The 17,466-nt window shown below is 42.9% G+C and overlaps 1 protein-coding gene across 1 annotated transcript in view; it reads left to right on the top strand.

Annotated features, from left to right (window-relative positions):
* LOC122794901 (pleiotropic regulator 1-like) overlaps positions 1-17,466 on the top strand; it is a 319,076-nt gene that overhangs the window by 89,190 nt on the left and 212,420 nt on the right. Inside the window, exon 3 of the mRNA XM_044063497.1 lies at positions 9,167-9,303. Coding sequence (XP_043919432.1) covers positions 9,167-9,303 — 137 coding nt within the window. The remainder of the gene's footprint in view (positions 1-9,166; positions 9,304-17,466) is intronic.

Raw genomic sequence — 17,466 nt, 5'->3', positions numbered from 1 at the left:
ACCACTTTCTGATAGCAACGCACATTCCCAGGATTTCCAGTGTAATTGCAGACAAGTTGAGCAGATGTATTCTTCAGCCTCATGAGTGGTCCCTCAATCCTCTGATAGTGGCAAAACTTTTCAGACACTTGGGCCAGCCTTGCTGCGATCTGTTCACCTCCCCAATCAACCACAAATGCAGCAACAACTTTGCCCTTTTCCTCCGCCGGGGGAGTTAACGAGGGATGCTCTGGTCCATAATTGGCCCTCAGGTCTTCTATACGCCTTCCCTCCTCTCCCCCTCATCCCCCTGTTCTTGAAGAAGAAAGCCCTCCGGTTGAAAAGCAAAGTGATCCTCATTGCCCCCTATTGGCCTCGTCAAGTTTGGTTCCCCTTCCTTTGTCCTCACCTTCTAGATCAACCATGGATCTTGCAGCCATCCCCGGAGTTGATCTCTCACCCACCAGGAATGATTCACCAGAACATCCCCAATCTCAAGCTGACTGCTTGGTTTCTCCACTTCCAGTGATTGTCAGGCAGAATGACATTTCTTCCCCAGTGCGTCATATACTTATTGCTTCTCATAAATCATCAACCAGAGGAACTTAATCTCAGCAAGTAGAAGAGATTCTTGATATGGATACAAAACAAAAAGTTAGATCCTTTTACAGTGCCTATTGCCACCGTTCTTGTATACTTAGCAGACCTACTTGATTCAGCCGCAGCAGCCTCAACTATTCAAGTTCACTTGGCTGCCATTTCTAATTACCATAGTGGATTTCAAAATTCTTCCCTTATGTCTCACAGACTTTGCAAAACTTTCTTAAAGTGCGGAATCCATATTAAACCTCCTTTCAGAGAACCAATAGAATCCTGTGATCTCTCATTAGTTTTACAAAATCTAACTGGACCTCCCTTTAAACCGGCATGTAGTCGCGATCTAAAATTTCTTTCATGGAAGTTCCTTTTCTTGATAGCCATCACGTCGTCCAGACGTATATCAGAAATTCAAGCCTTATGCATCCCTACCTTATTTTTCATAAGGACAGAGTATCTCTCCGAACAAACCCATCTTTCTTGCCAAAAGTTATCTCCGATCTTTCCATTAACCAAACAGGTGATCTCCCAGTATTATTTCCTAACCACTCTAATAGTGGAGAGTATTGTCTGCACTCGTTAGACATGCATAGACAAATACATTTTTATCTTGACAGAATAAAATCTATCCGGAAGTCAGATCAATTGTTTGTGGCTTTTTCAGGACACAGAATGGGGTGTCCTGTTTCCAAAGTAACATTAGCAAAATGGTTGAGGAATTGTATCACGTTTATTTTTGACAGAAATAATCATTCACTGTCACGTAGGGTTAGAGCCCACTCTACCGTGTCAGTGGCCACTTCTGCGGCCTTTCATGCTGGAGCCTCTTTGAATGACATTTGTGTGGCTGCAACTTGGGCAACCCTCATACTTTCATCACTCATTACAAATTGGACTTGGCCTCCAGAGGAAGAGCATCCTTCAGTGGTGCTCAGGAATATCCTTTCATAAGGGCCTCGCAGGAACTAAGGTAGCTGGGGACTCTGTCACAACCGTAAGGAATGAATGAAGATTAACAACATCAGAGGATCCCATTGACTCCTGTGTCATCTGAATAGGTACACTCTGACCAGAGACGGCCTCTGCTTTACTTTTTTCTGGCAAACTTGATGTGAGTTGACAGGGAAGAGGGCATTGTGGACAAAACCTTGGCTCGAGAGTTTAGGGCTGGCATGACCTTGGTAAAAGGCTGGCTCGGTCCCGAGGGCGGAACCGATTCCCATCGGTAATGAATGAATGAAGATCAACAACACAGATGGAACGTTATGGTAAGACACAACTTTTTATGTTAATACTTTCATGATGTTAGTTTGTACAAAGTCTGAGTGACTGATTACTTAAGAGTTAAGTCTAGTAGGTGTTGTAATGATTGAGTAAAGAAAAGCTGCCTTAATCCATGAGGGAGTAAAACATTTGCTTTAGTACCATAGTGTATGTACAAGTTTCCCAATATGGCATGTTTAGTTTTCCAGAGTAATGACCAGTTTAAGTGATAGATAAAGCTTAAGTTGGAGAAGTTGGTGGAGTAAATATATACCTGACCAATAAAGATTTAAACTTTCACTCCAGCTAGTCATCACAAGCCATCCGCTTTGATGTACGTCTGTATTTTGACACTAAAAGCAGAACTTGCACCAAATTTAATTCCAGGCTTTTTTTACTTTGAAGGACACTGATTACACCAAGTATTTTTTGACAGCATTCAGTAATAGCGATTGTGAGACAAAAGTTGTAATAAACTAAGAAGTGTTACTGATTTTCTTTTTTTATTTATTATTTATAGAATGCATGCATGAAAAGTAAAAGATGTATCCGGTAAAATGTAATGGTGATATAAAGGGTAAAAAGTGCATTGTGCCTGTGTGTTCAGTGAATCGCAGTATGTGAAAGAAAATGTGTGAAATGGTATGTAATTGCATTTACCAGTTCATAGGTAGGTACTGGGCTATCTGCCCAAAGGCATATATTAGCACAGCCACGTTGTGCAGTATTCACCGCCCCTTTGGTTAGTTCCCTAGGCCCTTGATCTAGCAGCTAGTACCCTTGGCCCCTATCTAGTAGAGCTGTTGGTATGATCCCTGGTGTGAACTTTCTGTTACCCATCCACTCGTCAAGGTTCCTCTTGAAGAGTGATAGTGAGGGGCTCTGTCTTATGTAGATCAGGACCTTGTTCCATAGCAAGGGAAGTCTTTGCGAAGGGAATCTATCCCTCCAGCATGTTCTATTCATTGTTGTGCTGAGGTTTATATCTCTAGAGCGTGTAGCTCGAGTAGATTTGGTTTTGCTAAGATGGAGCATGTTCAACAGTTCTGGGTTGGACATGGCTCTATGTTAGGCAGAGATCGCCTCTGAGAAGGCGGTATGCAACGGAGAAAAGCCTTAGTTTTTTCAATCGCGCTGCATAGGGCAACTGTTTGAGGCCAGTAATACTCTTAGTGAGGTACCTCTGTGGTCTCTCCAGCTGCTGGAGATGCCTAGCCAGGTACATTCCAATTGGTGCATTGTACTCAATAATGGGTCTAATGAGGGAAGAGTAGAGGGGCACCACTACATCCTTAGATCTTGATGCAAACCCTTTCGTGATCATATGGGTCACATGGAAGGATTTTCTAACCACCTTGGCAACATGGTTATCAAAGGAAAGCTGACTATCTACTTGGTTCCCTAGATCCCTTATTACTTCTTCAGATTTCAGGGGGTTACCTCCTATGTGGTAGTTCATGGCTATTCTGTTTTTTCCAAAGGGGATTACTACACATTTTTTAGCATTTAGCTTGAGACCATGGCTTTGACACCATGCATCAGTCTCATTAAGGCCCTTTTGGAGGATATCCATGTCGGCCGGAGACTCTATAGCACCCAGTTTGCAGTCTTCTACAAACTTGGTCAGCCACAGCCCTTCAGTGTTTGCCTGTACTTCTGAGAAGTATATGCCAAACAGGAGGGACCCCAGGACAGAGCCCTGAGGCACACTGCTCGTTACTGGTCTGGATTCGGACATAGATCTCACTACTCTTACTTTGTGGGATCTGTCTGAGAGACAGTTTGCGATCCATCTTGTGACGCAAGGGTTTATGCCCAGTTGGTGAGTTTATCAATAATACCCGAATGGGGAATGGTGTCAAATGCTTTAGCAAGGTCAAGGTAAGCCGTGTGTACCTCCTTTCCCTTATCTATAGCCTGAGTAACGGTCTCAAAGAAGTCTACCAAGTTCAGGAGGCATGATCTGCCCTTGACAAAGCCAAACTGTGTGGGGTTAAGTGTTTTGGAGGTTCCCAATCTCTCCATTTATGAGTTCCATAATGATTCGCTCCATTGCCTTACAGATCAGACTGGTCAGGCTTATTGGTCAGTAGTTCCCAGGGTCGGTTGTGGGCCCACCCTTGTGCAGCGGAACCACCGTTGCTGTGCGCCATTCTATGGGCACATATCCTGTCGAGAGGCTGAGACTGAACAGGGTATTCAGATGCAGGGTTAATTCATTTTGGAGCTCGCGTATGACACAGCCCAGGACACCATCTGGTCCCATGGAGGCAGTGTTTTTAGCTTTAGATACAGCCTTATTAACCAACGTATTGGTAATAATTGGAGTTACACAATCCCCTGGAATAGTAATATGCCCTGTAGGTGGTGGTGGTGGGGGGGGGGATTTGCACTGAATCTATCAGCCAAGATGTTGGCAATGTCAGTGGGGTCAGTGTATTTTGTTCCATTTTGTACTAGCTCAGAACAGACCTGAGCGTTGCCATTTAGGTTTTTGACGTAACCATAGAAGGCCTTATGGTTATCCTTGGCATCCTTGGCAACTTTCTTTTCGAAATTGGCTTTAGTTGACTTGATGAGGGCCCTCAATTTCTTACTAATGCTGATCAGGGATGATTTTTCTACTTGAGATTTGGCCTTTTCTTGTATAAGTCTCCTCCTTTTATTGTGTAGTTTGCTTATGGCCGAGGTCCACCAGACTGGTCTCTTCTTGCTTGAGGAAGGAGTCTTGGTTTTACTTGGGGATAGCACGGTCCATGCAGTCCTGAAGATGTATATAAAGTGCCTTGGTGTAGGATTCTGCATCCTGGATATCATTATCCTTCTGCAAGGGAATAGTGAAGCTTTCCACTTCTGACACAAGTAGTTTGAAGTTTGCTTTGGAAAGGTTTTTTATGATGGTTTCTTTGACTGGGGGAGGTGGAGGGGTGAGGACGTCCAGGGTTATCAGTTTGTGGTCTGATCTGACCAGAGAGGGAGTGATAATGGGTGTGGTACAATGGGCGCCCATATTTGTGATGACTAAATCCAATATGTTGTCCCCTCTAGTGGGAGAACATACCAGTTGTTCAAGGGCATTTGAATTTATAAATTCTATGAACTGCTGGGCATAGGAGTTAGAACTTTGGTAGTTCGTCCAGTCTATACCAGGGTAGTTGAAATCACCCAAAATTATGGTGTTGGGTAGGACCCTTTATATTTTCCAATGCCTCAAGGAATGCTGAGTGAGCATCTTGGGACATGGTGGGTGATCTATAACAGGCTACAACTTGAAATGTGGTTTTGCCTGCTGATAGTTGCGCATGGATGATCTCTGGGGCATCATGCTGCACCACTAACCTGGAGATGTGGGTATCCTTGATGAATATGGATAAACCTCCGCCCTTTGTACTGCGATCCGGTAACTGAGGCTGGAAGGTATGATATGAATTGTAACCTGGTAGTGCTGGGGTGCTCTCTCGAGCCTTGAACCAGGTTTCCGTCACTGCACAAACATAGATTTTCTCCATACTGAGGAGTGCCTCGAGTGCATGCATTTTGAGGTTGAGACTTCTGGCGTTGAGTAGCATTACCCTTAGTATTTGGTTACCTGTGCTGGTTACGGTGGTTGGTTTGTCCTTTGAGCGTTGCCTAAAAAAGGCCCTATGGGGACGGCAAGAGCCTTGGCCAGTATTCAAAAGCCTAGGGGTGACAGATGCAAACAATCTGTGGCGAAACAGCGAGGCTTGTCTATCATGTCATCCCAGGCAGACAGACACTGGATCCTCTTAGAATGATACCAGAAGCTTAGCCAATTGTTGAAATTGATCATTTTGTCTTTGTATTGTGGTATCATTCTAGGTGAAGGTAGTATGCTACTCAAGGTCAGGGTCATACCAGCCTGGGCTACATGATCAGAGAGCTCCTCAATGTCTCTTTTCATGTAGTGCAGGGAGGTACGTCTTAGATCATTCATACCAACATGTACAATGACAGTGTCATACTTGTACTTCTTCTGGAGTGACCTAAGTGCCTGTGTTATGTGGCGGATCCTAGCACCCGACAGGCAGCTGACAGTAACCTTCTCTTTGTTCAGCCTGGTGAGTGGAACATCTGTGTGCCTTACTATAGAGTCTCCTATTACTAGCATGTTGGGTATGGTGTTTTGCCTTGGGGGCTGTTGTGAGGCACACTGCTGAGGTGAATGTGTTTTCTGGCTTGTGTTTGGAGGTGCAGGTTGCTTGCTTGTCTGCTTTGGAGGGTACTGTTTCTTTTTCAGATTGGTACCTAGTGCCTCCGAATATGTTTTTGTGTATTTGTGTATGTTTTACCGATCCATGTGTGACTGGTGGTGTGATGCTAGTGTGTCTCTTCTCCTCTTGACTGTCTGCTACAGTCATGGGTTGAGAGAGCTTAGCCTCCAGTCTGGCTGTGTATTTGCATCTATCACAAGTGTTTGTGTCTAGAGGTAAGAAGAGAGGGTTGTCTGTATACTTGAGGCAGTTGTGACATTGCCTCAGGATTCCCAATTCCACCAGATGAACTGGAGAGTACACCTGAAGCTGACCTCTGGACATGCTTGGAAAAGTGAATTTCACTTGTCTTGCGGACAGTCGAGGGTCTTGTGCTGTATTATAATAGTGCTGTCTAGGAGATTTGGAAAATAATAGTGCTATCTAGGAGATTTGGACAAGTGGTGATTTGGGTTATGCAAGTGCTGCAATAAGAGCAGTTGATCTGAAGCACTTGAGTTGAGGCTTGCCTAGTTCTAAGGGAAAATTTGCAGCGCAGACTTTGTGAAGCCAGGAATAGTATACCCTAGCTAACCGACGCTGCTCTGTGTGCAAGACCGTGCAAAAAGAGAGTTGCAGGGTTTTAAGAGAGAGATCAAGGAGTTTGGAATTGATCCAAAATGGCCAATAAAACTACAGTTTCTAGGCAGTAACCACTCCTACAGGGACAGGCAGGCTGCACAGTGTTAACCACTGCCACTGTTGAACACAGAGATTTCCCTTTAGCCCAAGTAAGCACTGGCCTCCAAGAAACTTACAAACAGTTCAGAACAGCAACTCTAACTTTTTTTTAAATTATAGAAAGTGGGAAAATAGCAAGATTTTTTTTTTTTTTTTTTTTTAAGGATAGCAGAGACGCACAAGTAGCAAACTAGTCAGAACAGTGCAATAAATGACCCCAATACATGTGTGCTAGGTCAGAGGCAGGTAAAATGCAATTTTAAGAAAAAACTATTGTAAGTTTAGTGCAACACAGAAAATGCAATAAACAGGCTCTAGGTATGTTCTAAATACTGTTTCTAACACAGATATCAACTTTTGCAAGCAAGAAAATGCCGAAAAGTAGGCGGCAATGCAGTTTTTCTAAGAAATAAATCAGAAGAAAATACTTCAAATCTCAAAAGTGGCTCCTTTCTTCTCTCAGCGTTTTCTCCTCTTCGTAGGTGCTTCAGCAACAACTATCAAGCCTGGAAAGATGCCAAAATCACACGGTTGCAGAGTTGTAAGAGAGAGACCGATCAATGAGTTTGGAATTGACCCAAAATGGCCACTAAAACTACAGTTTCTAGGCAGTAACCACTCCTACAGGGACAGGCAGGCTGTTCAGTGTTAACCACTGCCACTGGTGAACACAGAGACTTCCCTTTAGCCCAAGTAAGCACTGGCCTCCAAGAAACTTACAAACAGTCCAGAACAGCAACTCTGTAACTGAACTTTTTTTTTTTTTTTTTTAATTATAGAAAGTGGGAAAATAGCAAGATTTTTTTGTTTTCGTTTAAGGATAGCAGAGACACACAAGTAGCAAACCAGTGGGAAATGCATAAGTTTTAAAGTAAAGCTGAATATCACTTCTTGATTACAACTTTTGTATTGCTGGAAGGTCGGATGTTGCTTTGAGATTTCAGCTAGGTCAAAAGTGATTTCTATAATTCAATTGTGGCTCGCTGAATCTTACTTTTCCTCCTAGGATATGTAACTCTGTAAACAAGAAAGCATATTCCAAAATACAAAAAAGCAAAAGCCAGAGGAAGTCTTGTTTAGGACTTCAGAAGATTGTTAATTATAATCGAGTAGTTGCAGGAGTTACTGCAGTTCAGTTGTTCAGTCTGCCTGCTGGAGCATACACTTGGGATAGTGCACAGCGTTTGAACAACTGCCTGTATGAACTGTGAAAATTCATTTTGATTCTACAGCCTAAATCATAAGGACATAGTTTCTCTGTAGCTAACATTTTGTAAATATTTTCTGTTTAAATATTTATTTTCAATTTCTCATACAGGTTTATGAAGAAAGTGCTTTTTTTAAAACAAGTTAAAACTTTACTATTCAACTTTAAATGTTGTAGTTTAAGTGCAGTGTCCTCCCTTTAAAGGTGACTGCTTAGAGTTAATTGCAATCATTTAAATATTTAAAAATTGACTTATCTTAAAAAGAAACAATACAGCGTGTTTTTGTTTTGTTATGATGGGCTGGTGGTAGCATTACCATAAGCTTGGGGGAGGGGGGTTGTTGGCACTGGAGAGTTGCTATATTTATTACCCCACACTGGAAAATATCTGGTGTGTGCATAAAAGTAGTCCTGTTTTAATTACTTTTGGTAGGATTGCACTGGAAGGCACTGGGCTCACACACAGTATAATGAAATCCTGGTTAGCCAGTGACTGTAACTCTGGCTATACAGCATAAAGTTTATTTGGGTGTGTCAGGACTTTGCTTTTACCCAAGGCAACGTTGAGCATTTTACCTTACACCCTTAAGACTAGTTGTCCTTTTTTTATTAACTGGTACCAGTGGTGGGAGTCAGAACTCAACTTGCTGGTTCCATCATGTAAATTATTGATGGCAGCAGTGGCAGAGTTATAAGGCATGGCCTATGTCAGTCTCGCCTATAATGGTTTCTTTGGAAGTTTTCAGTCATGCTTGGAAGGAGAGTTTTATCTGATACTTCCAGCATTCACTGGAAGAGTAAGTTTACTGTGTTTACAGCAGAATTGCTGATCTAGCTAAGGATTAAGTTCCACATCACAAGACCTAAAAAAATAATGGAAACAAGTATAATGGAAATAATTTTCTCCTCACTGTGTCCTCCTTTTAACTAATGTTGACAAGACTGGCCTTGTTGATGACCGCTTGGCATACTTTGATAAATTCAGGATTCCTGTTTCCCCAACTGTAACACATTCATTGCTACTGAAGCAAAATTGTGTTATTTGCTTTTTGTTGAAATAGTCTTAAGAGTAATTATTAGATTTTTATAGATGTGTAGAGCTTTACTGAAATGCAAGTTTTGATGAAAGAATTTATCAGTATGCTGTGCTTCATTGTTTTATTGCTAGCCACAAAGTGAAAATGGCTATCAAGCTTCATGTGGAATATGGCCCAGTGCGTCACTTACCAGCGATAAAAGAAGAGAAGGAGAAGACTGCTCTTCCAGCTATCCAGTATGGGAATGAGCAGAGTCTGGTAAATGAGGGTATGTTAATACTTCAGCAATATTTTTAATACTTGCTCAAAAGTCATAGTTGGTTCACAAAATCAGATAACTAGTAGTCTCACTTTGTGACAAGACATTTTTTTATAGAGCTGAATGTGAAAGTATTGCTCGGTTTGAAAGATGTCACTGTGTGGGAAATGCCCATTGACATGAGGTGAAAGAGCCTCAAAATTGACTGTATTAGCAAAAGGGATGTAGAGAACTGAGTACATAAGAAGCTTTGTCCATAGATAATGACTGTTTTGATCTCTGCTGCCCAAAGATAATGACTGTTTTGATCTCTGTTTCTAAGTTCTTGCATTTGCAACTGTGCAGAATTCAAAAATGTCCATTTCTCATCACACAGCCAAATAATTAAATTCAGCTTTAGATCAAATTATTTGTTTTTGCAGAGTCAAGACAATGTGTCAAAACAGATGTTCTTCATTCCACATTGCTGCAGTCCTAACTATTGGGTAGTCTGCTGTCCAGTCGGCCCGAATACCAAAGTATATGGCTGACGTCGGTCAGGGCGCATTAGACTGACGTCAGTACGTCAGGGTACTAATGCGCATGACCGACGTCATATCCTCAGTCTTTTTTGCCGCATGGTCCGATGCAGAAGCAATTTTGCGAGTGCAGGTTGGCGTTCTGAAAGTTTCTGAAGTCAGAGTTTCAGACCGAATCAAAGTTGGCTAAGTACCCGTTGGGGAATATTTTGGTTTTTTCTTGCCTCAGTATTTAACCGGATGTCAGAAAAAGTGAATAACTGTATTTCTTGTGGGAAACAGATACCTCATAGGGATTACCATACTTTGTGTATACCTTGTTTAGGGCCTGAGCACGGCGTTGTTGGATGCCGCTCTTGTGCTAGATTTAACAAACGCACTATTAAGAGAAGGTTAGACTGTGCCAGGTTAGTTTTGGGAAGCGTTGTAATTATAAAATGCCGCCGGATGCTCCGGCCCGCTTCGCCAAAAGCGCAAGGACAAAGCAGCAAAGCCTAGAGTGGCCGAACCGACAGTCCCAGCCGCCGGTTCTTTAGAAGGCTCAGTGGAGCCGGAGGTTCTGCCAGGAGTTTCTTTGGAGTCTCAGGGAGAGACTTTACTGTTACAGGATGTATCCTCTCAGGAAGTAGGCCAGGCTGAGGGGGCTTCTCAGGTGGCTGTTCTTCCCTCTCTTCCTAAGGTGGTTAGAGCCTCCCCTTCTGTTTCCAAGGCTTCCTTGAGAGGCAGGCCAAGTTTAGCTTCAGTGGGGGTTTCTCCTAGTGCTTCAGGGTCTTTGCCTAAGAAACATATGCTTAAAATGGCAGAGGATTTGATTACTATGATTAGAGGTTCTATGCCCCCTCCTGATAAGAGGCCTAGGGTGGAACCTGACTTTGAGAGTTTTGAGCAATGTTCGGAGGCTTCTGAGTCTTCGGCTGTAGACTTGCAGGAGTATCCTCCTTATTCTGATTCTGATGTGGATGATTCTACTCCTTCAGCTTCTCCTCCTGAGGATTTTTCATTTTCAGAGACTCTGCATTCCATGAGGGAGCATTTTAAATGGGAAGGTCAAGATTTCTCTGATTCCAGGAAGAGGCTTAGGGAATTCTTGTTTTTACCCCAGCATAGGCCTTTAGCTATACCTCCTGTTCTGAATGTGGTGGAAGATGTTTTTGCAGAGGCTTCCCTGAATCCTGATTCTTTGCCTCCTGCCCCAGTTAAACCGGATAGGTACTATAGGGTGCCTGAAGCTCATAAGTATCTTTTAAGAGTCCTAGGGCAGACCCAGAAACTGTCTCTCAGGGGCCTAAAGGTGTGAAGGCCTCTGTTGTTAAAAATCCTGTCCCTCCTGATAAAGAGGCAAGGGCTTTGGATAGATGGGGAAAGAAAGTGTATACTTCTTCCACTTTAGCCATGAGGGCGTTGAATTGTCAGTTTCACATGTTAAAATATCAGAATTATCTCCTTTCACAATTGAAATCTAAGGTGGATGCTCTGGCGGAAGGTATTGAGTGTAAAGAGTTGCAGGATTTAGTTCATGTGTCTGAACAGGTGGGTAAACATTCCTTGCAGTGTGGTTTTGATGCTGTGCAGGCCTCCTCGAGGGTGGCTGCCACTGGTTCTGTTCTTCGTAGGCACGCCTGGTTGAGAGATCAGAATTTAGCTGAGCATGTTAAGACAAGGATTTTGGATGCTCCTTTACAGTCTGATGTGTTGTTTGGTTCGCCTGTGGAAGCAGTTTTAAAGAAAATGGAGGACAAGGCTAAGTCTATGCAAACTGTTAAGGATTTTTGCAGGTGCAGCCTCCAAGTTTAGTAGAAATTGGCCTACTAAGGGATGGACTTATCCTGCTTATGATTCCCAGTCTAGGGGTAGGTCTAGACGTGGTAGGGGCAGAGCTCAAGGTTCTTTTAGGCCTAGGACAGGAGTTCCCCTGCTCAGACTTCTGGTGAGGGCAGGGGTCAGTCCTTTCGTAAGCAGACCCAATGACCTGCCTTTTCAGCTGCCAGTTCATTCTCGCCTGGCAGCACCTTTGGGAGGAAGGCTGTCTCTTTTCAAAGAAAATTGGGATTTAATTACCCAAGACAGATGGGTTCTGGATATCATTCACCACGGTTACAGGTTTTATTTCCACACCTTGCCTCCTTTCAAAGGCATGCCAGACATTCCTCCTCTACAAAGAACAGAGGCTCACAAGCAAATTTCTCTGTTGCTCCAAATAGGGGCCATTCAGCCAGTTCCTGTGCCAGAAAGGGGCCTAGGATTTTATTCTCGCCTGTTCCTAGTACCGAAGAAGGGGAACACGTGGAGACCAATTTTGGATTTATCTATCCTCAACACTTATCTGGACATTCCCAAGTTCAAAATGTTGACGTTACAACAGCTTTTACCTCTGCTGGGCAAAGATCACTGGATGGTAACTTTAGATCTCAAGGAAGCTTACCTTCATGTGCCTATAAGACTAAGTTGCAGGAAGTATCTGCGTTTTCGAGCTGGAAATTCTCATTATCAGTTCTCTGCATTGCCCTTTGGCTTATCTACTGCCCAGAGTATTCACAAAGGTTCTGGCTCCAGTGATAGCTTACTTCAGGCTAAAAGGAATTCAAATCTATCCTTACTTGGACGACTGCCTGATTCTGGCTCAAGAAAAGGAAGACCTTCTACAGCATTTGGAATATGTCATAGCAGTGCTAAGATGCCTAGGGTATTCTGTGAACGAAATAAAGTCCAGTCTAGTACCCTCTCAAGACATGTGCTTTCTGGGTGTGAGACTGAATACAGCAGCCCAGATGGCCTTTTTAACCCCGGACAAACAAAAGAATCTTTCCAGTTACTTCCATCAACTATCTCTTCAGTCCGGGCTGACTGCAAGGACAGTCCTTCAAGCCTTAGGGTTCATGGCATCTTGTATTCTGGTGCTTCCCAATGCCAAACTGCATATGAGGAAGCTGCAATGGTATCTCAAAATGTATGGACACAGCACTGCCAGGATTTGGACACTGTCATTCAAATAATACCTTGCATTCAAAAGGAATTTTTGTGGTGGGCTCAGGAATGTCACCTAAACAAGGGACTCTCTGTGACCCGACCAGAGGCGAGTCAGATTCTAACGACAGATGCCTCAGACATTGCTTGGGAGCTCATCTAAATGGAAAGTGGATACAAGACAAGTGGCCTGCCAGACTACAGCATCTACATATCAACATGAAAGAGATGTTAGCAGTCCAGTTTGCATTAATGGCTTTCAAGGAGTTACTTCTTCCAGGGCAGGTGTTGATTCTAACAGACAACACAACTGTCATGTGGTACATCAACAAACAAGGGGGAACACATTCTTACCCATTGTGCAGGCAAGCAATGATTTTATGGGAGACTGCGCTCAGCTTGCAACTAACTCTTCAGGCAAGGTTTCTGCCGGGAGCACAGAACTCCTTACCAGATGTGTTAAGCAGACAAATCATGGATCCCCACGAGTGGAAACTGGATCTTCATGTATTTCAAAAATTGACAGTGTCACGGGGAACTCCAGACATAGATCTGTTCGCTTCTCCACTAAACCACCAGCTGTCAAAGTTTTGCACAAAGAGGTTTCATCACACAGCTTGGAAAGTGGATGCTCTTTCTTTCAGTTGGAAAAATCTTCATGTGTATGCTTTTCCACCTCTGCCTCTTCTCCCAAAGGTGCTTCTAAAGGTCAGACAAGACAAGCCAAGGATGATTTTAATAGCTCCAGATTGGCCTCGCAGCACTGGTACCCATTACTGAGGAGTCTGGTAAGGAAGCCTCCATGGCCTTTACCCTTGATTCCACACCTGTTGTCTCAGAGGGACGGTCACCTGCTCAATGTCAAGCTTCACTCTCTTCATCTAACAGCCTGGCATATTCTGTTTTGAAAGACAGCAGGTCTCAACTTCCTCAACAAGTTTTAAATGTGATTATGGAAGCCAGAAGACCTAGTACAAGGAAAGTGTCATGAAAAATGGAAGAGATTTTTATTTTGGAGTGCAGCAAACAATTTGGAGATTTCTGAGCCTAATTTGAGTGTGGCTCTTCAATGTCTTACTGAGTTATTGGACAAAGGTTTGTCTTTCTCTTCCATTAAGATTCATGCTGCAGCAATTTCAGCTCACTATGATTGTGACCCACCATTGTTTTCGCATCCTTTGTTCAAGCAATTTCTTAGAGGGGCAAAGAATATAAGACCCCCACGTAGAGCTCCTATTCCTGCTTGGGATCTCAATTTTGTGTTGGAGAAACTTACTCTACAACCTTTTGAGCCTACGGCTACTGCTGAATTGAAATACTTGTCATGGAAGACTGCTTTTTTGTTGGCCATTACTTCTGCAAGAAGGGTTTCTGAGTTGCAGGCCCTTATGGCGGTAGAGCCTTTTTGATTTTTCATAAGGATAGGGTATCTTTACGTACTAATCCTTCCTTTATGCCTAAGGTGGTTTCTAGTGTGGCTTTAAACCAAACTATTCATTTGCCTACATTTTATGCAGATCCCCAAAATAAAGGGGAAAAGATTTTGCACACTTTAGATGTACACAGGCAATTGCGTTATTATTTGAGCAGGACTAAGGATTTTAGGCAGTCTCAGCAGTTGTTTGTTTCTTTTGCTTTGAGTTCGCAGGGCAAGCCTGTGTCAAAACAAACTATTTCTAGGTGGATTGGGTTTTGCATTGCATTTTGTTATTCCCATCATGGCAAGGAGATTCCAGCTGGGATTAGGCCTCATTCCACTAGGGCTACTGCCACTTCAACAGCATTTCTAAGGGGTGGCAACTAAGGATATTTTGGAGGCAGCTACTTGGAGTTCAGTGCATACTTTCTCTAAGCATTATCACCTTCCTCTCTACTCTAAGTCTAGGGCTGGTTTTGCCACAGCTATTTTGCAAGGCATGTTGTCAGTTCCTGCTTCCTTATGATTTGCCAGCCTCCCTTACCTCTGCTTTGGGATTCTACCCAATAGTTAGGACTGCAGCAATGTGGAATGAAGAACATAGTACAGTTTTGTACCTACCATAAATGTAGATGTTCGAGGATCCACATTGCTGCAGTCCAATTTACCCTCCCTCCTTCCCCACTGTGTTTAGGGGTGGTTGTGTAGGTGAGGTTATATTCTGGTAATTTTGTATATATTGTACATATTTTTGTGCAGGTATGTTTGGAGTTTTTGGTTTTGGCCTTATCTTTTCAGGGTCTTCTGACATCTGGGGCAAGAAAAGACTGAGGATATGACGTCGGTCATGCGCATTAGTACCCTGACGTACTGACGTCAGTCTAATGCGCCCTGACCAACGTCAGCCATATACTTTGGTATTCGGGCCGACTGGACAGCGGACTACCCAATAGTTAGGACTGCAGCAATGTGGATCCTCGAACATCTACATTTATGGTAGGTACAAAACTGTACTTTTCAGGGGAAATGTTGCTTGTTGCATAACAAAAAAATCTGCTTTGCTTGTAATGCAGCAGTGGAGAAGTGGAAAAGAAAGGAATAGCATGGTTAGTAAAAGTATGCTTATTCAGTGGAATAAGTAATTTGTAGACATTGCATACATTAGATATTCAAGTGTAGCATGTATGTATTTGTGTAGCAGGAACAGATTTAATATTAGTTGTGCTATGCATTTAGATTGGAGTTTTATTTTTTATTTTACATTTGTTGTTTTACAAATTTAGGCAACTTTAGCGTGGATTCTTAAAGCTGGTATTGTGAGGCCACCTTGAAGGTTGCCCATTCAGAAGATATTCCCTCCTACTACATTCAGTCCTTTCTTTTTTCTTCAGGTCTTTGACTCAAAGGTGTGCACGCTTCCTTCCATTGTACACTTGTACTATCATGGTCCATAGTGACTGCTAGTATAATTGTGCTGCAGGTTCTTTTTTGCCTCGCAATTCAGATCTTATTGTTATTGTCATTAATCCCATTATCATCAACCCCCTTTTTCACATTTTGTTTTACATAGGGTCTTGGTGGTTACATTAGTTATCGCCACCTCCCCTCAAGCCTGACTGCCATATGTGTTCTCTCAGATAGTGTAGTCATCTCTTGTGTGTATGTCTTCGTCTCCTCTTGCCTTCTTCCTGGCTCTTCCACATCTGTATTTTGAAATCCTCTTTCCTTTTTAACCAGTGTAATCTGTCTTTCTTGAACTTTTCTGCAATTAGGGATATTTTGGCTTCTGCACTAATGTCTTCATTTCTTCATCTGCCCTACAGTGTGCATCTTTATCCTATTCTCTCTTCTTGGGCACTTTGTCTCCATGACTGTCTGACAGTCCAGAGGACTAAAGCTCTGACTTGTTAATGAGCTGCTTTCTGTACAAAGGGTACAAGGTTTGAATCATTCCACATTCATTTGCCTACTGTGTGACCTTTAAAAGTTACTTAATGAGACAGTGCTTTGGGGCAATTGGAAATTTAGGCTGGACTCCCTAATAGTCTCCTGGATTTTATGCCTAATAACTACCTATGAACCTTAGGTTTCCTCAGACACTCTACCTTCACTGTTCAGGGTTCCAGTCATACAAAGGACTGGTCAAGGCATTATTTTGTATATCTTTTCAGCTTCTTTGGCATTCTTCTGTTATACTCCATCCCTAACACCTTTTGTCAGTTGACTGCAGCAGCTCTTATTCCAGCTTTGACCTCATTCATATGTCCTTTCTCTTCAACCATGCCAACCAGAAGCTGAAAGCTGTTGACCTCTTCCACGGTTTTCCCTTCTGTATGTTTTCAGCATCTATAATTCTCCCTCCCACCATTTGCTTTCATGACCACTGTCTTGTGTGTATGGAGTTTCATCCCAAATGCCAACGGGTTTGCTTTCCAGGCACCTGTCATTTGCTGGAGCTTCTGTTCAAAGTATGTTTGTATTGCCACATTTACATAAAACAACCGTATTGATATGTACCTTTTGACTCTTCTGTTGACGTAGTTCATTAACGTTCTGAAAAGGAGTGGGCTCAGAGCTGAACCCTGTTGCACACTCACTCCTGCTGGAACCCCTCTGTGAGTATGAACATTATTCATACTTATGTGATTGGGTCCTTGAACAAGACTCTGCACTATTTCAGCCTATGTTTCTAGGACTTTGAACCATCACAGCACTTCCCTAATCCGGTTTCTTGGGGCTTCGTCATATACGGTCTTCAAGCACTGGAATGGCCAACTGGATTCTTTCCTCCTCTGCAGCTTCTTCTTCACTATCTGATTGTTCTGTGGGCATAGGTAGTGTTAATCTTGTTTTTTCTAGGCATATTTAAGTCTTATGTTTGCACAAAGCTGCACTTCTTGCAGAGGCGGTTTATGGTGCGTTGTATATACACAAATGACAAAAATCAAAATTTCCCTATAAAACTATCTTGGAACTTTACACCAGTTCCATGGCACTCACCAGGCAACACGTTTGTGCAGTGAGCAACTGAGAATCTTGTCACTGGATAGTAAGCAACTATTTGGGGCAATGGGCAGCATCGCAGACTAGGTCACCTGAGCCTGCAGCAAGCAGGTACCACCCACCTTGATCCATTTATGTACACCCACCACTTCTATCCCTTATAAGTATTTTAAAACTGGCATCCAACTGGATGGGCGCTTTCCTACTGTCTGTGGAGACAGCTTGGTGGACATGGGCATCCTGAGGCAATGTAGCAATTGCTTCATATAC

Source organism: Protopterus annectens, chromosome 2.part1 (assembly GCF_019279795.1).
Source record: "Protopterus annectens isolate FY-2018-M chromosome 2.part1, PAN1.0, whole genome shotgun sequence".
NCBI classification, from domain to species: domain Eukaryota; kingdom Metazoa; phylum Chordata; order Ceratodontiformes; family Protopteridae; genus Protopterus; species Protopterus annectens.
Note: the sequence above shows the minus strand (reverse complement) of the source record. Positions and strands in the feature narration are given on the sequence as shown.